The following is a 17,762-nucleotide window of genomic DNA, read 5'->3' on the forward strand; positions in this document are numbered from 1 at the left end:
GACAGCAAAAATTGAGCGAACGGGTAAAGTATGAAGTCAACCACACAAAAAGTAAATGTTAAATTGCATGTAAATGGTTGTTGTGAAATAAAGTTGAAAAAAATATGAAGCCAACCATCCTTGTTTCACTTTATAAAATTAAGGTTTCCTCCGTTATGATATTTTGGAATAACAAATTGAGGCCTTTGACCTCACGTCTACAATCGTCATGAAAAGTGCAGTAATATTTATTCCCTGTCTTGCTTTTGTTGCAAATAGAACGCTTTGAATAGTTGCTTATGTAACTTTCACCAAATGAGTTTTCTGGTCACCGTGTTGATTTATATTAGGGAGCTTTAGCACTGACTTTTTTCAAAGACGACGGCGACGTCTGTGACTGATGACACTGAGACTGGGGTGGAGTCTGGGTTTTTCCCGCCGAAAACCTTTTAGCTTTCCCCGACCGAAACGTCGTCACTTGTCGCTTGTGCCTTGCAAAACAAAACTCAAAGGCTTGAAGATAAATTCATTTAAGAGCATTCGGGAATTGCTCTTACTTGGCTATGTTGTTTCTGATGAAGAGTTTGTCCTTCTTTATCACATACGCTGATACATCCAAAAATCCTAATTTTTGATATCAGCAATATGACACGATCAATCTCGATGACATCGATTCAGCCAAATGAAAAACAAAGTCCTCGATTTGCTGAAGCACTGCAAATGCCTCCAACTTTCCACTGCCAACAAAGGAGTGTGTGCGACAGCATTGAAGGACTGTGTATGCTTTTGAGAAGAGTGTCCAACCCATCCAGGTAAGTGACATGATTCCTCGATTTGGGAGATCAGCATCTGTATGCCTTATAACAAATCACACCTTAAACTAGAAATAACCAATGGTTAGGAAGTGCGGGCTAGAACACTTTTGAGTCGAGGGATTTTCAATAAAACTTTTGTTGAGCATTGAAATTGGCTGGCCATCGCGTTGGGTAGTTAGATTAAAAAACCTGCATGGCTCTGTTGAAGCCCGTCCGTATAGCGTACTGCGCAATCTTAGGGTTTGTTGTCATTTAGAGGGGGTTGAATAGGGGTATGTAAATCCGCCGATCCGCTAAAATTAATGGCTGAATCCGTCGATCCGCTCAAAAAATCAACTAAATCCGAATCTGCAAATTGTTTGCCGCGTTAGATGATACGTGAGATATAAAGCGACTTCAGTTGTTGGAGTTGCCTTGCGTGATATTGTGTTTTAGCGTTGAGGATGACTATCAACGAAATATTTATGTAACCAACGTCTTCATCGAAACAAAATGTTGCAGATACGAGAAAAAAGAGCAAACTTGAACTTCCTAACAACCAAAATCCAAAATCCGGGCCCCAAAACTGGATAAAACCGCGATCCGCTGTGATCATAGGATCCGCAGATCCGTTAAAATTTAGCTCTGAATCCAGAATCCGAGCTAAAATATTAACCAAATCCGCCGATCCGTAGACCTATTCACCCCCCCTCCATTTACATCCGAGATTCGATGGGTTGAAACGTCCGATTACACCCGAAACTATTGTACGTTTTTTAATCAAGGAAACGCTCTTTTCGAAGTTTTGATTAGAAAGATTAAAGTACAATCAAGCATAATTATGTGCAGCGTACTGGTAGCAATCGCGCGTTTCCATTCTCAGCTTCTGAAACAGCGGCCGAAAAAGTCGCAATCTTTTAGTTTCGCTTCCTTCACTGTTTATTACTGGGTTTAGTGGACAGGTATTTCAGTCATCTGTCAGAGGAAGACACGGTTACAATTTAAAATTAGTTGATAGAAAATGAAGAAAACGTGACATTGCCTTTTTAGATGATCTCGATAATATTTATGCAAATTTGTAACGCTATGCCGAAGAGTGTAAACATTCGCGGCGGCTTTCAAAGTCTGCTCAAAGGCAAGCGAACGGGCACGTTGAAGTTTCCCCGGTTCCTTGCCGAATTCTACCGTAAATGTTGTACGTTTTTAAATAAGGAAATGCTTTTTCCGAAGTTTTCATTCGAAAGATTCAAGTACAATCAAGTATAATCTTGCGCAGCGAAGATTATTCAGAAGCGATCGTGTTACATTCCGCGAAAAAGCCGCAATCTTGGGTCAATCTTGTCCACGTGCTCCGGTGTAAGAGTCGATCGATTGGAAGGCTGCTCTGAATCGAATTTATAAAGCCAAACATACCAGCACTGCTTAAATAGAGCCTCCAAAATGCAAAAGAATGTCTTATATCTTATTCTGTGGCAAAATAAATAATTGTAGGTACAAGTATGTAAACACTTGCGCTTTGGAATCCAGTGATATTACTGGCCATTACTGTCGCACATGTCGAGTCCCATTGCGAAATCTGTCGAGTGTTCATGTGAAGAAATTGTGAAGCAAACGCCCAACCAAAGTCCTATATTTGCCATATTTGTAGAGTATTCAGGTGAAAAGAACATGGCAGATGTTTATATCATCTACGATTCCACCGTCGGTTCGCATCGAATCTCAAATGAAGTTCGTCGAAACAAGTCTTCAGCGCTTGCTGCTCTTCTTTTGACATCATAGCGACAATTGAGTTGAAAGAAAACTGTTTTTTTCCATTTTCAATCTCTTAAACGTACGTTAACACTCCAATGATGCGAATCTTTGGCTTTGAAAATCGAGTACACTGGCCGACGCGGCGGCCATCTTTTAAAATATGCTTGTTCGTGTGGAAATAGATTCTGATTGGTTTACGAGGATTTATCGATCGATTTTGGCAGAACAATTTTGATCCAAGCGTCCAAAATAGGGTTGCGGTCTCTCCTTGAGCCCGCAACTACATCTACAAAACCCACGGACACCTAAAAACAGAATAGAATAGAAATATCTTAAATCCCCGTGCCCTCCAGTGCTATACTGATTCTATCTCGAAGAAAGTAGATTGCCTCCAATTCGTCGATGGAACCGTCAGGCCGATCTCCAGAAAAGGACTTGCTCAGGGAGTTGCTTACAATGGACGTAAAAAGGTTCATCCCCTGAAATTCCAATCACTGGTATTTCCTAATGTATTAATTGGAAATTAATACATGGGCCAGTAGGCAAGTAGTAAAAACAAATTCTAACTGGATGTTGCCTAGTTCGTGTTGAGGCCTTCGGAAGTGAAATAAGAAAGAAATGGTAGATATTGACTACCTGGAAGAAAGTATTGTACTCACGTTTTGTGGAGAACGCGCAACTTGCTGTTCTCGCGTCCGCGCGCAGGGAGGACGGCTGCCTACCAAAATGTAAGACGTCTACCAAAAAAAAGTCCGACTTCCGGTCACCGTCGCCGTCGCAGACTGAAAATCTAAGTTGCTAAAGGTGCCTTTTATATGTTGTCACGATCAAATGTCGTTTATGGGTTTTGACATTCGCTATCTTCACAAAAGTGGTTTATTCATTCATGCAGTGGAAGATAAATCGTCACGAGCTTCTAAACTTATGCTACATTTTTCCTGCAGCTTAATGTAAATACTGTTTAGGCTGTCTGTCAGTCGGCCGAGATGTCTTTCCGGCTTAAGGTTTTGATAAACGTTAGTTTTAGTCAGAGTCGTACACATGTTAGATTGTATTATGCGGTGAGTAAGTTTTCATGGACATCCTATCGTTATCTTTCACTTACTTCACTTTGAATCTAGACGATGATCTTCCATGTATACAATGAGCAGCTGTCACAACCCAGTAACGATCCACTAAAGATCCACCGCACAAGTGTCCTCCATCGTAGTGCAGCGCTGCCTGCCACGGCCAGCTATTGACTCTTGAAACTGACCCACCAACAATTCGACTATGGCTTGGTCGAGATCCACAGAATGCTGGAATAAAAAAATTCCGATGTTAAGCGTTGAATAAAAGGAAAACTAGAGTAAAACGTACGCAGTCAACAGCGTTTACTGGTTTTGGTAATTAATTTGTTCGTTGGTCGAACATTTTAAAATCAATTGTATGAAGGCAACTTAAAGTTGCACTGCGAAATAGAAACTCGTTTCTGTGATTACATTTCACCACCGCTAAACGCAGTCCTAAAGTTTGAAATGTGTGAGTTTCAGTCGGAACTTTTAAAGTCACCCAATGTTTTGTATTATTTAATCTTTTTTTTATAGCGGATTTAATAGCAACAGTATCACATTTTGAGATAATTTAACTTTTACCTTTTTTTTTAATTGTAACTTTCTACCTTAAGTTTTGCTGCATATTAATTTGCTAACCAATTCCTTAACGAATTCCGTCATTAGCTCTATTTTTGAAGGTTTCCTACTAGTTTTGTAGCCTTGCTAATTGAGTACATAGATGATGATAAGTTTTATTTAAAGAAGGTATCAATAGAGTGTTATTTTAATCTGAATTATTGCTTTATTATTGTGTAATGCTGCAACCCGCAAGTAGCTTAGGCTAATTGTGGTGGAGGGTTAGAGAGGATTTTAAATTTAATTAATTACTTCTAAAATAATGTAAAAATAACAAAAAATTATTTTTCATTTGATTATCATTAAATAGGAGCTAAGTGTGGGCTGTTCCAGAGGACAGAACCGCCAACTTTGTTTGACAGCTTCGTTTGCCTACCTTAGTATTCAAAGTTTACTTTGTTCTGTTTTCTTTGTTTGTATTTTTTGTTTGTTTGCTGTTAATTTGTTTCTCGTGGCGGTTAATTTCCAGACCCTGCCTGGTTTGCAATAGTGGCATATGCAGGCAAGAGACTTGATACAGGTCGATCTAAACTGGAGCTTTTAAAAGACGTTGCAAAGTCATTCGAATTCGTTGACCAGATAGATTGGGCGAATTGTATTTTTCTTAGACAAACGTTGTGCAATTAAATCTGCTCTACACAACACTAATCAGATTAATTCTGAATTCTCACCATTTCCAGCCTTGGTCAGCATGACAACAACTAACACTAGAAAGGATAAGAAAGAAATGCAATCAAAATGAGGAATTTGGCCATCTTTGCGGGCATATAGTCGTTTACAATTGCTTTACTTCAGCGTATTCGTGTTCAAACCGTAGCAGTACTATTCGAGGAAGTTTTTTGTTCTGATAATAGCACAGGCCGCCTCGTATGATTATATGATATGATATAGTTCAAGCCCTCTTTGTCGAGGAAACCATGTACTAGACTGTTTCTTTGACTCTTTAGAGAGGCAGTTACGCAATGGTACTTATTTGTGAAATTTGTGTAGTTTCATGGCCTTGAAAGGATTCACCGACTTAACACCAAGTTCGTGCCTCAATGTGTCGTTGTGTTTGAAGAACTTATTCTAACTGTTTAATTACGTTGATGAAATTACTGGATAAAAATAAAGAAATAAGACTTTGGTCACGCACTATGAAGGACAGCAATGTAGTTTTTAATACATAATACATGTCAGTTGCGGTGTAATTTGGCTAGTAAACGTACTAAGACAACATAATAATGTCCAGAGCATTTTCGGTACACGGCCATGAGACTGAATCACGAGACCATATTATGTTTCATGTAATCGTATCAAACACGAGAAGGCTTGTTTCATCAAATATCCAAACACTGAGAAGTAGGTTGAAAAAGCGAGGCGCAGCCGACTTCGAGGTGTTTGGATATCTGGTAAAACACTTTCGAATGTTCGATATGGCTTCTCAAACGATCAATGATTCTTGGAGAAATTCAGGAATAAAGTTGGCAAAATTTTGTGGTAATTGGGAACGCATTTCCAAACCACGGTCACAGTAGTGATTTTCTTTGTTTTCTCTTGATAAATTATTAATGAGTTTGAGAAGTAGTGTATCAAACACGAGGAAGAGTATTTCATCCAGTATGGAAATAGGATGAAACACTCTTTCGACTGTTTGATATAGCTTCTCAAACCATTAATACTTCATGAAGAAAATTAAAGCACCAAGCTTAACCCTATCTAGGACAGGGAAGACGGATCCTGTCCGCTCAGAATTTGAAAATTTATAACTTTTGTGATGTTTGAGCATACACTATCAAGCTAGGCTGCGAGCAAGTCGCTTTTCCCCCAGAGCTTGCTCGCAGGCTACTATCCAACTTATCAGAGTTCATTGATTTTTTGTTACCATGGGAACCAATTCTTGGTAAGCGTATTTTTCAGAAAACGTAATACAGTCGAACCTCCCTTTGCGACCACCTCTCGTAAGCGACCACCTCTCATAAGCGACCACTTTTCCAAAATACCAAAAGTTTTCAAGTCAAATCACTATAGATGGAACCTCTCGTAGGCGACCACCTCTCGTAAGCGACCACCTCCCGTAAGCGACCACTTTTAGAGATGATTGTTTAAAATTTTCAATTGTTTTTAACCTCCCGTAGGCGACCATTTGACACCGAATTTGCTGTTTCTCTCACGGGCGGAGATTGACTGTAACATATTGGCCCACATCATTACAGCGGATGCCGTATAAAAATCTCACAGCCGGATCGGAGCTACCGGAAGTGTCTCCCGACATTGAAACAAATGATAACATATAGATGCACTATAGTGTACACTGAAATAAACTTTAATCAGGTTGAATCCCTTATAGGAAAGAAACTCTCTTATCTTGTAAATAGCATGCATGTACAGGCACGACCGGCGATGACTCTCTCAACCTTGTATTATCCAACAGAAAAATTGTGGCGATAAATTATGTAACAAACAAACAAACACCAAAGTTGTTGATGTCTTACGCTTGAAATGTAACACTGCAAACATGCCGTTTACTGTTTGCTCCTAAATCAGGCAGTCTAAAGAAAAGTTTTTACTTTGGGTTTCGATAAGCACTGGCAAAAGGGTTAGGTGTCCGCAATTACCATATGTAAATTACCCTAAATTTAGACCCCCCTCCTCCCCCTCCCTGTGGTTTGACCTCTGGTAAGCGACCACCTCCCGTAAGCGACCACATATCCTTGACATTGTGGGTGGTCGCTTACGGGAGGTTCGACTGTATTCCTGTTTTGCCTTACTTACCGTAGAATCATGGAAGTGGCGTAGCGCCCGCTACCCCCCCCCCCCCCCTTAACCCCCCCGATCGACACACACATACCACCACCACCACCACCACCATCTTGTACGCCGGGCTGCAGAGGACAAACGAAATAGGCTAAAAAAGGGGGGTGTCGAAGAAAAATCGTGAAAAGTGAAATGTACACAGCGGTATAAGTGACATTTATTTAAGTTAACTTTGTTGTTCCTTACCTTTTAAGAAGAGTAGTACAGCGGTATAGCGATTCATACTTCAGATGCAAAGTCCTCGGCAAGAAGAGTTCATGAAATGGTGAACCTAATAGTTGGGACGCACAGAAAAAACTTTCAGCACCTCTGACGTAATGAATGGTTGAAGGACGTATCTGTTGATAAAAGACATATATTAGCCTTCGTAATCGTTGTCTCAAACCAATTAAAACCACATTGTACACGAGAGAGATGTACCGAAGATGGAGGATCTACATTCAGAGGAAAGAATTACTGTGATGTGCACAGTAATGTCATGGGTGACAAATTACTCCCTTGTTTTGGGCGAAATTTCAGCATCAATTTATTGGCCACCTTGGGGTTGAGAAGGGGACTACAATAGGTCGAGTTGCAAATTGTATCCAGTTTATAAATTGACACCACCATATGAAAGACCACTGTACGATTAGTCATTTGGTTAAGTTTGGTACTGCTTAGTTGAGTAACAATCAAGTTATGTACCTTGAAACATGGTTCCAAATCCATACATACGTCTCTACTTCCCCCAAAATCAAACATTGGTTTCACCTAATTACAACCAGACTTGTTTACTCAAATGTTATGACGTTTCGTTCTGTTATGTTATCATTTGAGTATCCTTTTCCATCAAATAGACAACCTTTCAAAATCAACAAAGTTCTTTCGCAAATAGATACTTAATTTTTATAACAAAGCCTCTTTTTCTTCAGCCGGAATATACATTGTTACACAACAGTTCAAGTTCACCAGGTTATCAAATCGCTACGCGCAGAGAGGCTATTTTCATGGCCACATTTAATACTTAGAATTCATCATCCCACACTCAAAATGGCACATTAAAGTGTAAATACATAAATGTGTCATGATCGAAAAAGCTCATAAAGGTATGTGGAAATGCAGGAAAAAGTTTACAATTGATTACACTTTAAGGATCTCGTTGGATGAGCCTGGCTATAATGGAAAAGTAGTGAATAGTTGCTGAACTAAGATACGAAGTCAACTAGAAGCCACTTGACTGGCTATTAGAAATCTTGCGACTCTCACCTGCATATTTTAGTTGCTAAAGTCTTGGGCAGAATAGAAAAAAGAAATTAAACCCCCACTCTCCCTAAAATCAATGATGAATTCGCGCAAGAAGCAAAACACGCCATTTTTCCACCATTGAAATGGCGGGGGGTGGGGGTCGGGGTGCGCTATATTTTTTATTTTTACTGCCCAAGATTGCAATTTTGGACAGAATAAAAACAAAAATAAAATAACCACCCTTCACCCTCCCCAGAAAACCATTTATAAATTCGCGCCCAAAGCAAAACGCGCCATTTTCCCATCATTAAAATGCCAGGTCAGACGGGGGTCTTGTTTTTTCATTTCAACTGTCCAAGATTGTAGATCATGAAACGGAAAATCATTATGCAATACTTGGAACAATACTAATGTAATTCAAGACGACTGCCTATTTTTAACTTTCACCCAAGACCTGATATGCGCTTGTCGCGAGGCAGTGGTTTATTTCCAGTGAAATTTTATCAGAAACGGCTAACCGTGTCGATTCTCCCTGCGTCCATTTAGACTAATTCCGATGACTTTTCTTTATGCTATGGTCTACTATATTTACCACATATTTCAAGAGTACGTTATATTGATTTTAGTTTTTTAGCAGTGGGAACTCACAGCTACCTCAAGCCCACCCCAAGCTCTATGAGCCAGCTATAGATGGTGACCTTTGCGGGAGTGTTGTAAATTGAGCGTCACGGCGACCATTGCGTAACGGCGATATTATTAGGATTTGTATTGGGGAAAACGATTCCTACTTCAATTTATCCTAAATAAAGCTTACAACCTGGTTTATAACCTTCTAGAATGGGTATGTCACGTAATTTGAGCAGCACTATCTTTGTACATGTTATGATGTTTTGTTCTGTTACGCTATCATTTGGCCAGTTTCCTTTCCAATAAAATAAATAACCTTCCAAAAGCAAATAATATACACACATAGCTGTCTTGCATACAAATGGTTTAACTTTTAATAACAAAGCCTATTTAATACAATCCCCTCTTTCATCAGCCAGAAAATACATTATTACATGACAGTTAAAGTTCATCCTCTTTAGTTATCAAAAGGATATGGGCTGAATGGCTGATAGCTGTTGTTTTGACCACGTTTAATACTTACGGAATTCATTTCATAATCAAAATGGAACCTTAATCTATATCCATAAATATGTCACGAGCAAGTCCTCAAATAAAATATCTTGCCTCCGTCCCCAACGAAAAAAAAAAACAAACTATTTTTAAACCAAGCGGAAACTATTGGCTCTGATCCACCATTCTACTAAATGGAATGTTCCGCATGTAAATAAACAGAATTCTTTAAAATATCGCAATCGAGCTTCTGGTTTAGGTTTGACATAGACCTTGATGAAAACAGGCACCCTGGTCTAATTCAAAATAAAATTGCACATCTACGCATTGTTCTTGTTCTTTCATCTACTCGATACATTTCAATGAAAGCCAAACTTTGCTATGATATTGATAAATGTCACCGTAAATGAGTCGAGGTCAAAGCAGAAAACTACGTAAATATCTGCATCGCCTTGGCACACATTAGACCATCACAATATTCTCCCCACTGATATCTAAATGTTCAAAAGTCTTCCTATTCCGTAGCCTCCCATGCACGGAGACGTCCTAAGGGGTTCGTGGAAACGGGTGACGAAGGTCCTAAGGACGTCTGCGTGGGAGGCTACCTATTCCGGTGTTGTCTGTGGTCGAAATAATCGACGATAAATTGACCATGGACACTCAAACAAATACTTGAAGTGTTGTTTCTTGTGTAAGCTAATTCAGATTGACCTGTTTGGAGGCTTAGCTGAAAATTTAAGTCAGAGAAACTTTTATGAAACAGAATTCTATTCCCAGAATTTACGAGCTCTTGTTGACTTTACGGCAATGCTAGCTGACCTTATTCGCGTTTTTAGCGTCATATATATTTGTCCCGGCATCCAAAAACCAAAGCAAATTCTGAGGCGATAACCGCTTTTCCTAGCAGATATCCACCGAAATGAACCGTTGCATGCTCCTCCCAGATCTCGAATGACTATTTAGACAAGTTAATTTGTGAACACTTTAAAGCTTTAAAATTCCTTGTAATCTGTAGGCGGAATAGACAAATTCAGAAAGCGGAATTTCCTTACCTTATTCGAAGTTCTCCGGATAAAGGCTTTGTGAAAACTTTGAAATCAGTGTTGTGTTTTACTTGCAAACTGTAGGTTGAATAGGAAAATCATTACCCATATTTCCCTTACCTTTATCGAAGTTCTCCGGATTAAGCACACTTTTTCCTAGAACCGATCGTTATCTTGATGTTCGTTGACACGCCTTATCCCAGCCGTTACCTTCGGAAACCCTGAAACAATCAGTCCGGAGTTCCGGTTTGTGCTCGCAGCACTTCCGCCTGTCGTATTGCATACGGGGATTTGTTTCCGAACTACTATCGATCCCGAAGCATTCCCTTGAGGAAACTAAAAGCCTTTCTGTCATCTTTGAGACATTGTCTATTTTCCGGGAATAGGTCAACCCTCTTATATTTCAAGCAGGCTGCCAGCATCCTTTAAAAAAAATGTGCATCAAAATCTCATAATATCGCCCCAGAAATATAAAACATCGATTTAGGTTTATCCGGAAAACTAAGCTTATTTTATCACTAAAAATCGTACAAAACGACGGAAGTTGTTTGTCGGTTGTTTCCTTTTATATATACCGCAATTTCTTGTTTATCATTTACTGAATGGGACTTCCTTTCGGTTTGATTGTCCTGGTAGCGCCGTAAAAAAAAAAAAAGGAATGTGAACTGGGGAAAAATTAGTGAGTAAACACCAGTGTTGTCCCTTTTTGTGCGGATTATTTCTCCTATTCAATTTCTTTTTTCTTTCTTGATTTGTTAATTTGGACTTTTGCATGCCAATTCAGCGCATTCATGTGGATCTTCCGCTATGCTTTCGTTGTTCACTTAACACACATGCGCAGACAAATTTGGTGTTTTCTTGGAAATTAACTTTTCTACACCACCGACGTATTGTCCAAAACCTGTTGCACAACACTTTTTCTTGTCTTGTTTCAACTATCAGTTATCAGCGTGGAAACCCTACACGAGAAGATCAAACCGGGTAGGTAACACATCCCTCTGACCTTTTTTTATTTATTTATTTATTTATTTTGTTTTCTTTTTCTTTTTGTTTTTTTTTTTTTAGGTGCATGGTGTGATTGAAATTTGTTTATTTTGTTTATACCGCAGGAATATGGTAACTTTCATAATGCTACCGCTTAAGGTCATTGTTAAATGTTATGGGGCTGGGGGGTGGGGGGGGGGGAGGTGGTCTAAAGCTTTCATTTGAACTGTCCAAGTTTGCGACATTGGACAAAATACCCCTCCCCCTCCTTAGAACAACAATTATGAATTCACGCGCAAAGCAAACCGCGCCATTTTTCCATCATTGAAATTGCGGGGGGGGGGGGGGGGGAAGGAAGGTCACAATTTTTCATTTCAACTGTCCAAGATTGTAGATCATGACTCGGATAATCATTATGCAATACTTGGAACAATACTAATGTAATTCAAGACGGCTGCTTATTTTTAACTTTCACACAAGACCTCATATGGCGCTTGTCGCAAAGAGGTGTTTATCTCCAATGTAATTTTATATATATCAGCAACAACCAAAAAAAATAGCTCATTTTTCTCAGAAACATTTATCTCTGGCTTAAAGTGTCGATTCTCCGTCCTACTGAATTTACTTCGACGAATTTAATTTATGCTATGGTCTACTTTATTTGCCACATAGTTCAAAGAGTACGATATATTGATTATAGTAGGGAGGCTACCTATTCCGGTGTTGTCTGTGGTCGAAAAATCGACGATAAATTGACCATGGACACTCAAACAAATACTTGAAGTGTCGTCTCCGGTGGCATCTGTGTAAGCTAATACAGATTGACCTGTTTGGATGCTTTAGCTGAAAATTTAAGTCACAGAAACTTTTAAGAAACGGAATTCTATTCCCAGAATTTACGAGCTTTTGTTGACTTTATGAAAATGCTAGCTGACCTTATTTCGCGTTTTTAGCGACATATATATTTGTCTCGGCCCTCCCAAAAGAAAATGAACTAGTTTTCTAGTGTTGCTAAATTTTGCGCTGACATTATGACAGAAAACAAGATCCAAATTTCTGAGGCGATTACCGCTTAATTCCGAACAGATATCCACCGAAATGAACCGTTACATGCCTCCTGCCAGATCTCAAACGACTATATAGACAGGTTAATTTGTAAACACTTTAAAGCTGTGTTGTGTTTAATTCCTTGCAAACTGTAGGCGGAATAGAAAAACCAGAAAGCGGAATTCCCTTACCTTAATCGAAGTTCTCCAAATAAAGGCTTTGTGAAAAATTTGAAATCAGTGCTGTGTTTAACTTGCAAACTGTAGGTTGAATAAGAAAATCAATAAACAGATTACCCTCACCTTTACCGAAGTTCTTCGGATTAAGCACACTTTTTTCCCAGAACCGATCGTTATCATGCTGTTCGTTGACACGCCTTGTCCCAGACGTAACCTTCGGAAACCCTGGAACAATCATTCCGGAGTTCCGGTTTGTGCTCGCAGCACTTTCGCCTGTTGTATTGCATACGGGGATTTGTTTCCGAATGACTATCGATCCCGAAGCATTCCCTTGAGAAAACTAAGAAGCCTTTCTGTCATCTTTGAGACATTGTCTATTTTCCGGGAATAGGTCAACCCTCTTATATTTCAAGCAGGCTGCCAACATCCTTTGAAAAAAATGTGCATCAAAATCTCATAATATCACCACAGAAATATAAAACATCGATTTAGGTTTATCCGGAAAACTAAGCTTATTTTATCACTGAAAATCGTACAAAACGACGGAAGTTGTTTGTCGGTTGTTCCCTTTTTTATATACCGCAATTTCCTGTTTATCGTTTACCGAATAGGACTTCCTTTCGTTTTGATTTTCCTGGTAGCGCCGTAAAAAAAAAAACCAATGTGATCTGGGCAAAAATTAGTGAGTAAACACCAGTGTTGTCCCTTTTTGTGCGGATTATTTCTCCTATTCAATTTCTTTTTCTTAAGAGATTTGTTATTTTGGACTTTTGCATGCCAATTCAGCGCATTCATGTGGATCTTCCGCTATGCTTTCGTTGTACACTTAACACACATGCGCAGACAAATTTGGTGTTTTCTTGGAAATCCTCACCGAAATTTAACCACCGACGTATTTACTCTGGTTTTTGTCCAAAACCTGTTGCACAACACTTTTTCTTGTCTTGTTTCAAATATCAGTTTTCAGCGTGGAAACCCTATACGAGAAATGGGGGGGGGGGGGGTAACAGGGGGGTCGGAACCTCCCGCATCCCGTACCTTTGCATCCCGCCTCCCGCCCTTTTTCGCGTTTCTCCCGTCCCCGAGTAAATTAGAAGGCTTCAAAACCCGCATTAGTTTTACTATATATATTTTGATTAACGTTAACATTATTGATAGGTTTTGTACTCTGAGTTAATGAAGTTTTGACCAACATAAAGACTTTTGTTCTTGAGCCATCGTAGCTTGATCAGAAATAAAATACAAGCAGCGGTGATAAACATAATAAACTTGCGTATTTTATGTAACTTGACGTTTCATATGCTACGTCAAGCTAAAATGCGCAAGTTTATTATGTTTATCACCGCTGTTTGTATTTAATTTTTGACTACCATGTTCGTCTTGTTTGACGGTTTAACCATTCTTTCAGTGACAACAGTCTTGTCCATCGTGCAGTGTAATAGTTGTTGCATTTCTTAATTATTCATTTGTTGGGATCACGTAATTCAAATGGGGAAGTAGGAAATGGCGAGCTGGCAGCCAAACGGCCCAGTTTAGAGTTCGGTATGTCTGCCTAATTCTCGGCGCCTTATTGCGGATCCATCGCGTTTACTTGATACACTAATCATAATCTTGATATCTTTCTCGATATCCTTACTCCCTAAAACTGCGTGAAAAAATTGCTTTTAGTTCGGGAAAAGGTAAAATGAAACTTTAGGACCTACTTTCAATTCAAGGTATAAATCTCTGGGTTACTGGTGGTGAATTCTAAGCTCGCTGCAACTGCTCTGAGGAAAGAATTACTGCATTAAATGCAAAAAGCGTCCGAAATTGGGCCACCGTATGACAAACTGTTCATCAAAAAGAAGTCTTCATCAATGTGCAGAGGAGGCGGCTCCTCTTTTCTATAAAGTCGTTCCTGATTGCTTCCCATGCTGTTTGGCTACCTATTGTAATAGGAATCGATTTTGCATTGTCCAAAACGAAAAACGGTGTCCTGTCAAAACGAACCACTCCGCACTCTCCACGTGCTCATTGAAACAGCATTCCGTTCGCAAATTCCCATACACCATGCAGCAAAATCTTTAGTACAGTCCCGATTGACGGTCATTGGGAGCTAACTCCCAAGAAGGCCGTCCATGACCCAGATTTCTCACTACCGCACTGAAAAATACTAAGAACTACTAAAATGGTCTTTGACGACATTGGAACTCTGATACTAAATTTACAAGACGCGTACTTTCTTGCCTTGTGACTTGAGACCTCTAAAAACTTGCGCGGCACTCACACATGTGTACACATGCCACGCTTGACATTTCATGCGCTATGACGTAACACCATGAAAGGGTTTACAATTTCACCGGAAGCAACCCTGAGCACGAGTTTTCGCCTGAGCACGAATTTTCGTGTGCCTTCGGCTATAAAATATTGTGTAAAGCCTCGGAGGACGCTAAATGGAAGACAAATAACATTGAACAACATTGTTGAGTTCTTTTTTTGATAGTATTCTAGCGCATTAATAAGTAAAGAAATTCACCGTTTTGTATTGCTCTCCCGCTTCCCGTCCTCTTAGAACTCCCGCCTCCCGCCCTTTCCTCTCCCGTCTCCCGTACCCCTCCCGCCCCCTATTCTCCCGGGCTCCCGCCCCCCTGACACAGGAGACTCGTGGGAGCTAAGGCCATTAAACTAGGTTCATGGGACAAACATCCTGCATACTGCTAGGATTTGAATGTCGAACGTGTGGTATATGAAAGAAATGTGATGGTATATTTCCAGCCTGGTGAACGAATGAGAATGATGATTATTCAAGAAAGTGACGCAGGCATGCCCATGAACCTAGTTTAATAGGCCTTGTCACGGTTTTCGACGCCATTTTGACGGGTAGGCAAACAGGCTTGAAATAACAGTGTTTGTATCTGAATCCGATGTCAAATAATTTTCATAAAACATCGCTTCTGAAAAATTCATGAATTGGAAACTTTTTGTACTAGGAAAAGGATTTTAAGAACAAAATTGGAGGGATGTAGCTGTGACAAAAAGCGTCCAGTCGAGTTTTGAACTTTCCATACATTTCCCTGTATTTTTTCCCGCGAACCATTTTTAGCAGCAGCTCACGGCTGGTTCGCTATACAGACAAATGTATGGAAAGTTCAAAACACGGCTGGACGCTTTCTGTCATAGCTTCAGCCCTCCAATTTTGTTCTTGAAATAGTTTTTCTGGTGCCAAAAGTTTCCAATTCATGAATTTTTTAGAAGCGATGTTTTATGAAAATTATTTGACATCGGATTTCCATACAAACACTGTTATTTCAAGCCTGTTTGCCTACCCGTCAAAATGGCGTCGAAAACCGTGATAAGGCCTATGGCCTTAGCTCCCACGAGTCTCCTGTAGCTCAGTGGTAGAGCATCCGAACTAGTAATCGGAAGGTCTTAGATTCGACTCCTGATAGGAGCACTCGGATTTCTTTTTTCCGAGTATGCCTGCGTCACTTTCTTGAATAATCATCATTCTCATTCATTCACCAGGCTGGAAATATACCATCACATTTCTTTCATAAGCTTATTTTATCACTAAAAATCGTACAAAACGACGGAAGTTGTTTGTCGGTTATATCCTTTTTTGTACCACAATTTCCTGTTTAATCGTTTACCGAATGGGACTTCCTTTCGTTTTGATATCCCTGGTAGCGCCGTAATTTCAATTGTCCAAGATTGTAGATCATGACAGATAATCATTATGCAATACTTGGAACAATACTACAATGTAATGTAGTTCAAGACGACTGCTTATTTTTAACTTCCACAAAAGACCTCACATGCGCTTGTCGCAGAAAGGTGTTCATTTCCAATCTAATTTTATCAGCAACAGACCCAATACAACAAGCTGTTCCCAGCTTTAACTCGGGCCATGAATGTATTCGCGCAAAGCAAAACTGACCTTATTTCGCGTTTTTAGCGACACATATATTTGTCTCGGCATCCAAAAACAAAAGGAACCAGTTTTCTCGTGTTGCGAAATTTTGCCCTGACATTTTGCCACAGAAAACAAGATCCAAATTTCTGAGGCGATTACCGCTTTTCCGAACAGATATCCACCGAAATGAACCGTTACATACTTCTGCCAGATCCTGAACGACTTTTTAGACAAGTTAATTTGTGAACACCTTAAAGCTGTGTTGTGTTTAATCCCTTGCAAACTGTAGGCGGAATATAAAAATCAGAAAGCGGAATTCCCTTACCTTAATCGTAGGAAAATCATTAAAGGGTTTACCCTTACCTTTATCGAAGTTCTCCGGATCAAGCGCGAACCGATCTTTATCGTGATTTTCGTTGACACACCTTATCCCAGACGTAACCTTCGGAACCCTGGAACAATCTGTCCGGACTTCCGGGTTATGCTCGGAGCCCTTTCGCCTATTGTATTGCATACGGGGATTTGTTTCCGATCGACTATCGATCCCGAAACATCCCCTTTAGGAAAACTGAGCATCCTTTCTTTCATCTTTGGGGCAGTTTCCTTTTATGCCTGGAATTTGGTCAAATCGTTTTATTATTCAAGCGAGCTGCATATTATATTGAAACCCATTGTTGTAAACTAGCCCAAAACATTACGTCAACTTCATTTGACAACTTCAGATGCCTTTCAGTCAGGACAAGTTGTTGACTCAAGGGTCCTTTGAAAAGAAAAGTGCATTAAAATCTTGTAACATGATAAAACATCGGTTTCTCATTCGTTTAACAGTGTTTATCAGATTACCACGAAAGGTCGTGAAGAAACGACACTCAAGCTGTTTCTCGGTTGCTCCCCTTTTATACAGAAATAACGTGTCGAATTTCCTTTCGTTTTGATTTTCCTGATGGCGCCGTACAAAAGGAATGTAGTCTGGATAAAATAAGTGAAAAGACGTCAGCGTTGTGCCTTTTTTGCAGATTATTTCTCCAATTCCATTTCTTTTTCTTAAGAGATTTATTATTTTGGACTTCTGGTAATCTTTTCCGGTAACCTTTCGTTGCACACTTAACACACGTGCAGCAGACAAGTTTTGTGTTTTCTTGGAAACCTTGACAAAATTTAACTTTTCTACACCACCGACGTATTTACTCTGGTTTTTGGCCAAAATCTATTGCACAACACTTTTTCTTCTCTTGTTTCAACTATCAGTTATCAGCGTGGAAACCCTATACGACAAGGTCAAA

The 17,762-nt window shown here is 39.7% G+C and overlaps 1 protein-coding gene across 14 annotated transcripts in view; it reads right to left on the reverse strand.

The window, feature by feature from the left end:
- The window catches only part of LOC146459743 (scavenger receptor cysteine-rich domain-containing protein DMBT1-like), a 30,353-nt gene extending 13,492 nt beyond the window's left edge, over positions 1-16,861 (reverse strand). For 5 of the 14 annotated variants that reach the window (XM_085089157.1, XM_085089152.1, XM_085089158.1 and 2 more), the window contains exons 1-4: positions 10,387-10,485; positions 7,178-7,329; positions 4,867-4,902; positions 3,631-3,823 (exon numbers count right to left, since the gene is read on the reverse strand). In XM_085089157.1, the coding sequence (XP_084945283.1) occupies positions 3,631-3,823; positions 4,867-4,902; positions 7,178-7,214 (266 nt within the window). In that variant the 5' untranslated portion in view covers positions 7,215-7,329; positions 10,387-10,485. Of the gene's footprint in view, positions 1-3,630; positions 3,824-4,866; positions 4,903-7,177; positions 7,330-10,386; positions 10,564-12,599; positions 12,617-12,710; positions 12,730-16,844 lie in introns of those variants that run through there. The other 9 variants (XM_085089159.1, XM_085089156.1, XM_085089146.1 and 6 more) reach the window with 7 other exon arrangements.
- Positions 16,862-17,762: the final 901 nt, after the last annotated feature.

The sequence above is a fragment of the Pavona decussata genome, unplaced genomic scaffold (genome assembly GCF_977016875.1).
Source record: "Pavona decussata unplaced genomic scaffold, jaPavDecu1.1 SCAFFOLD_217, whole genome shotgun sequence".
Lineage (NCBI taxonomy): Eukaryota > Metazoa > Cnidaria > Anthozoa > Scleractinia > Agariciidae > Pavona > Pavona decussata.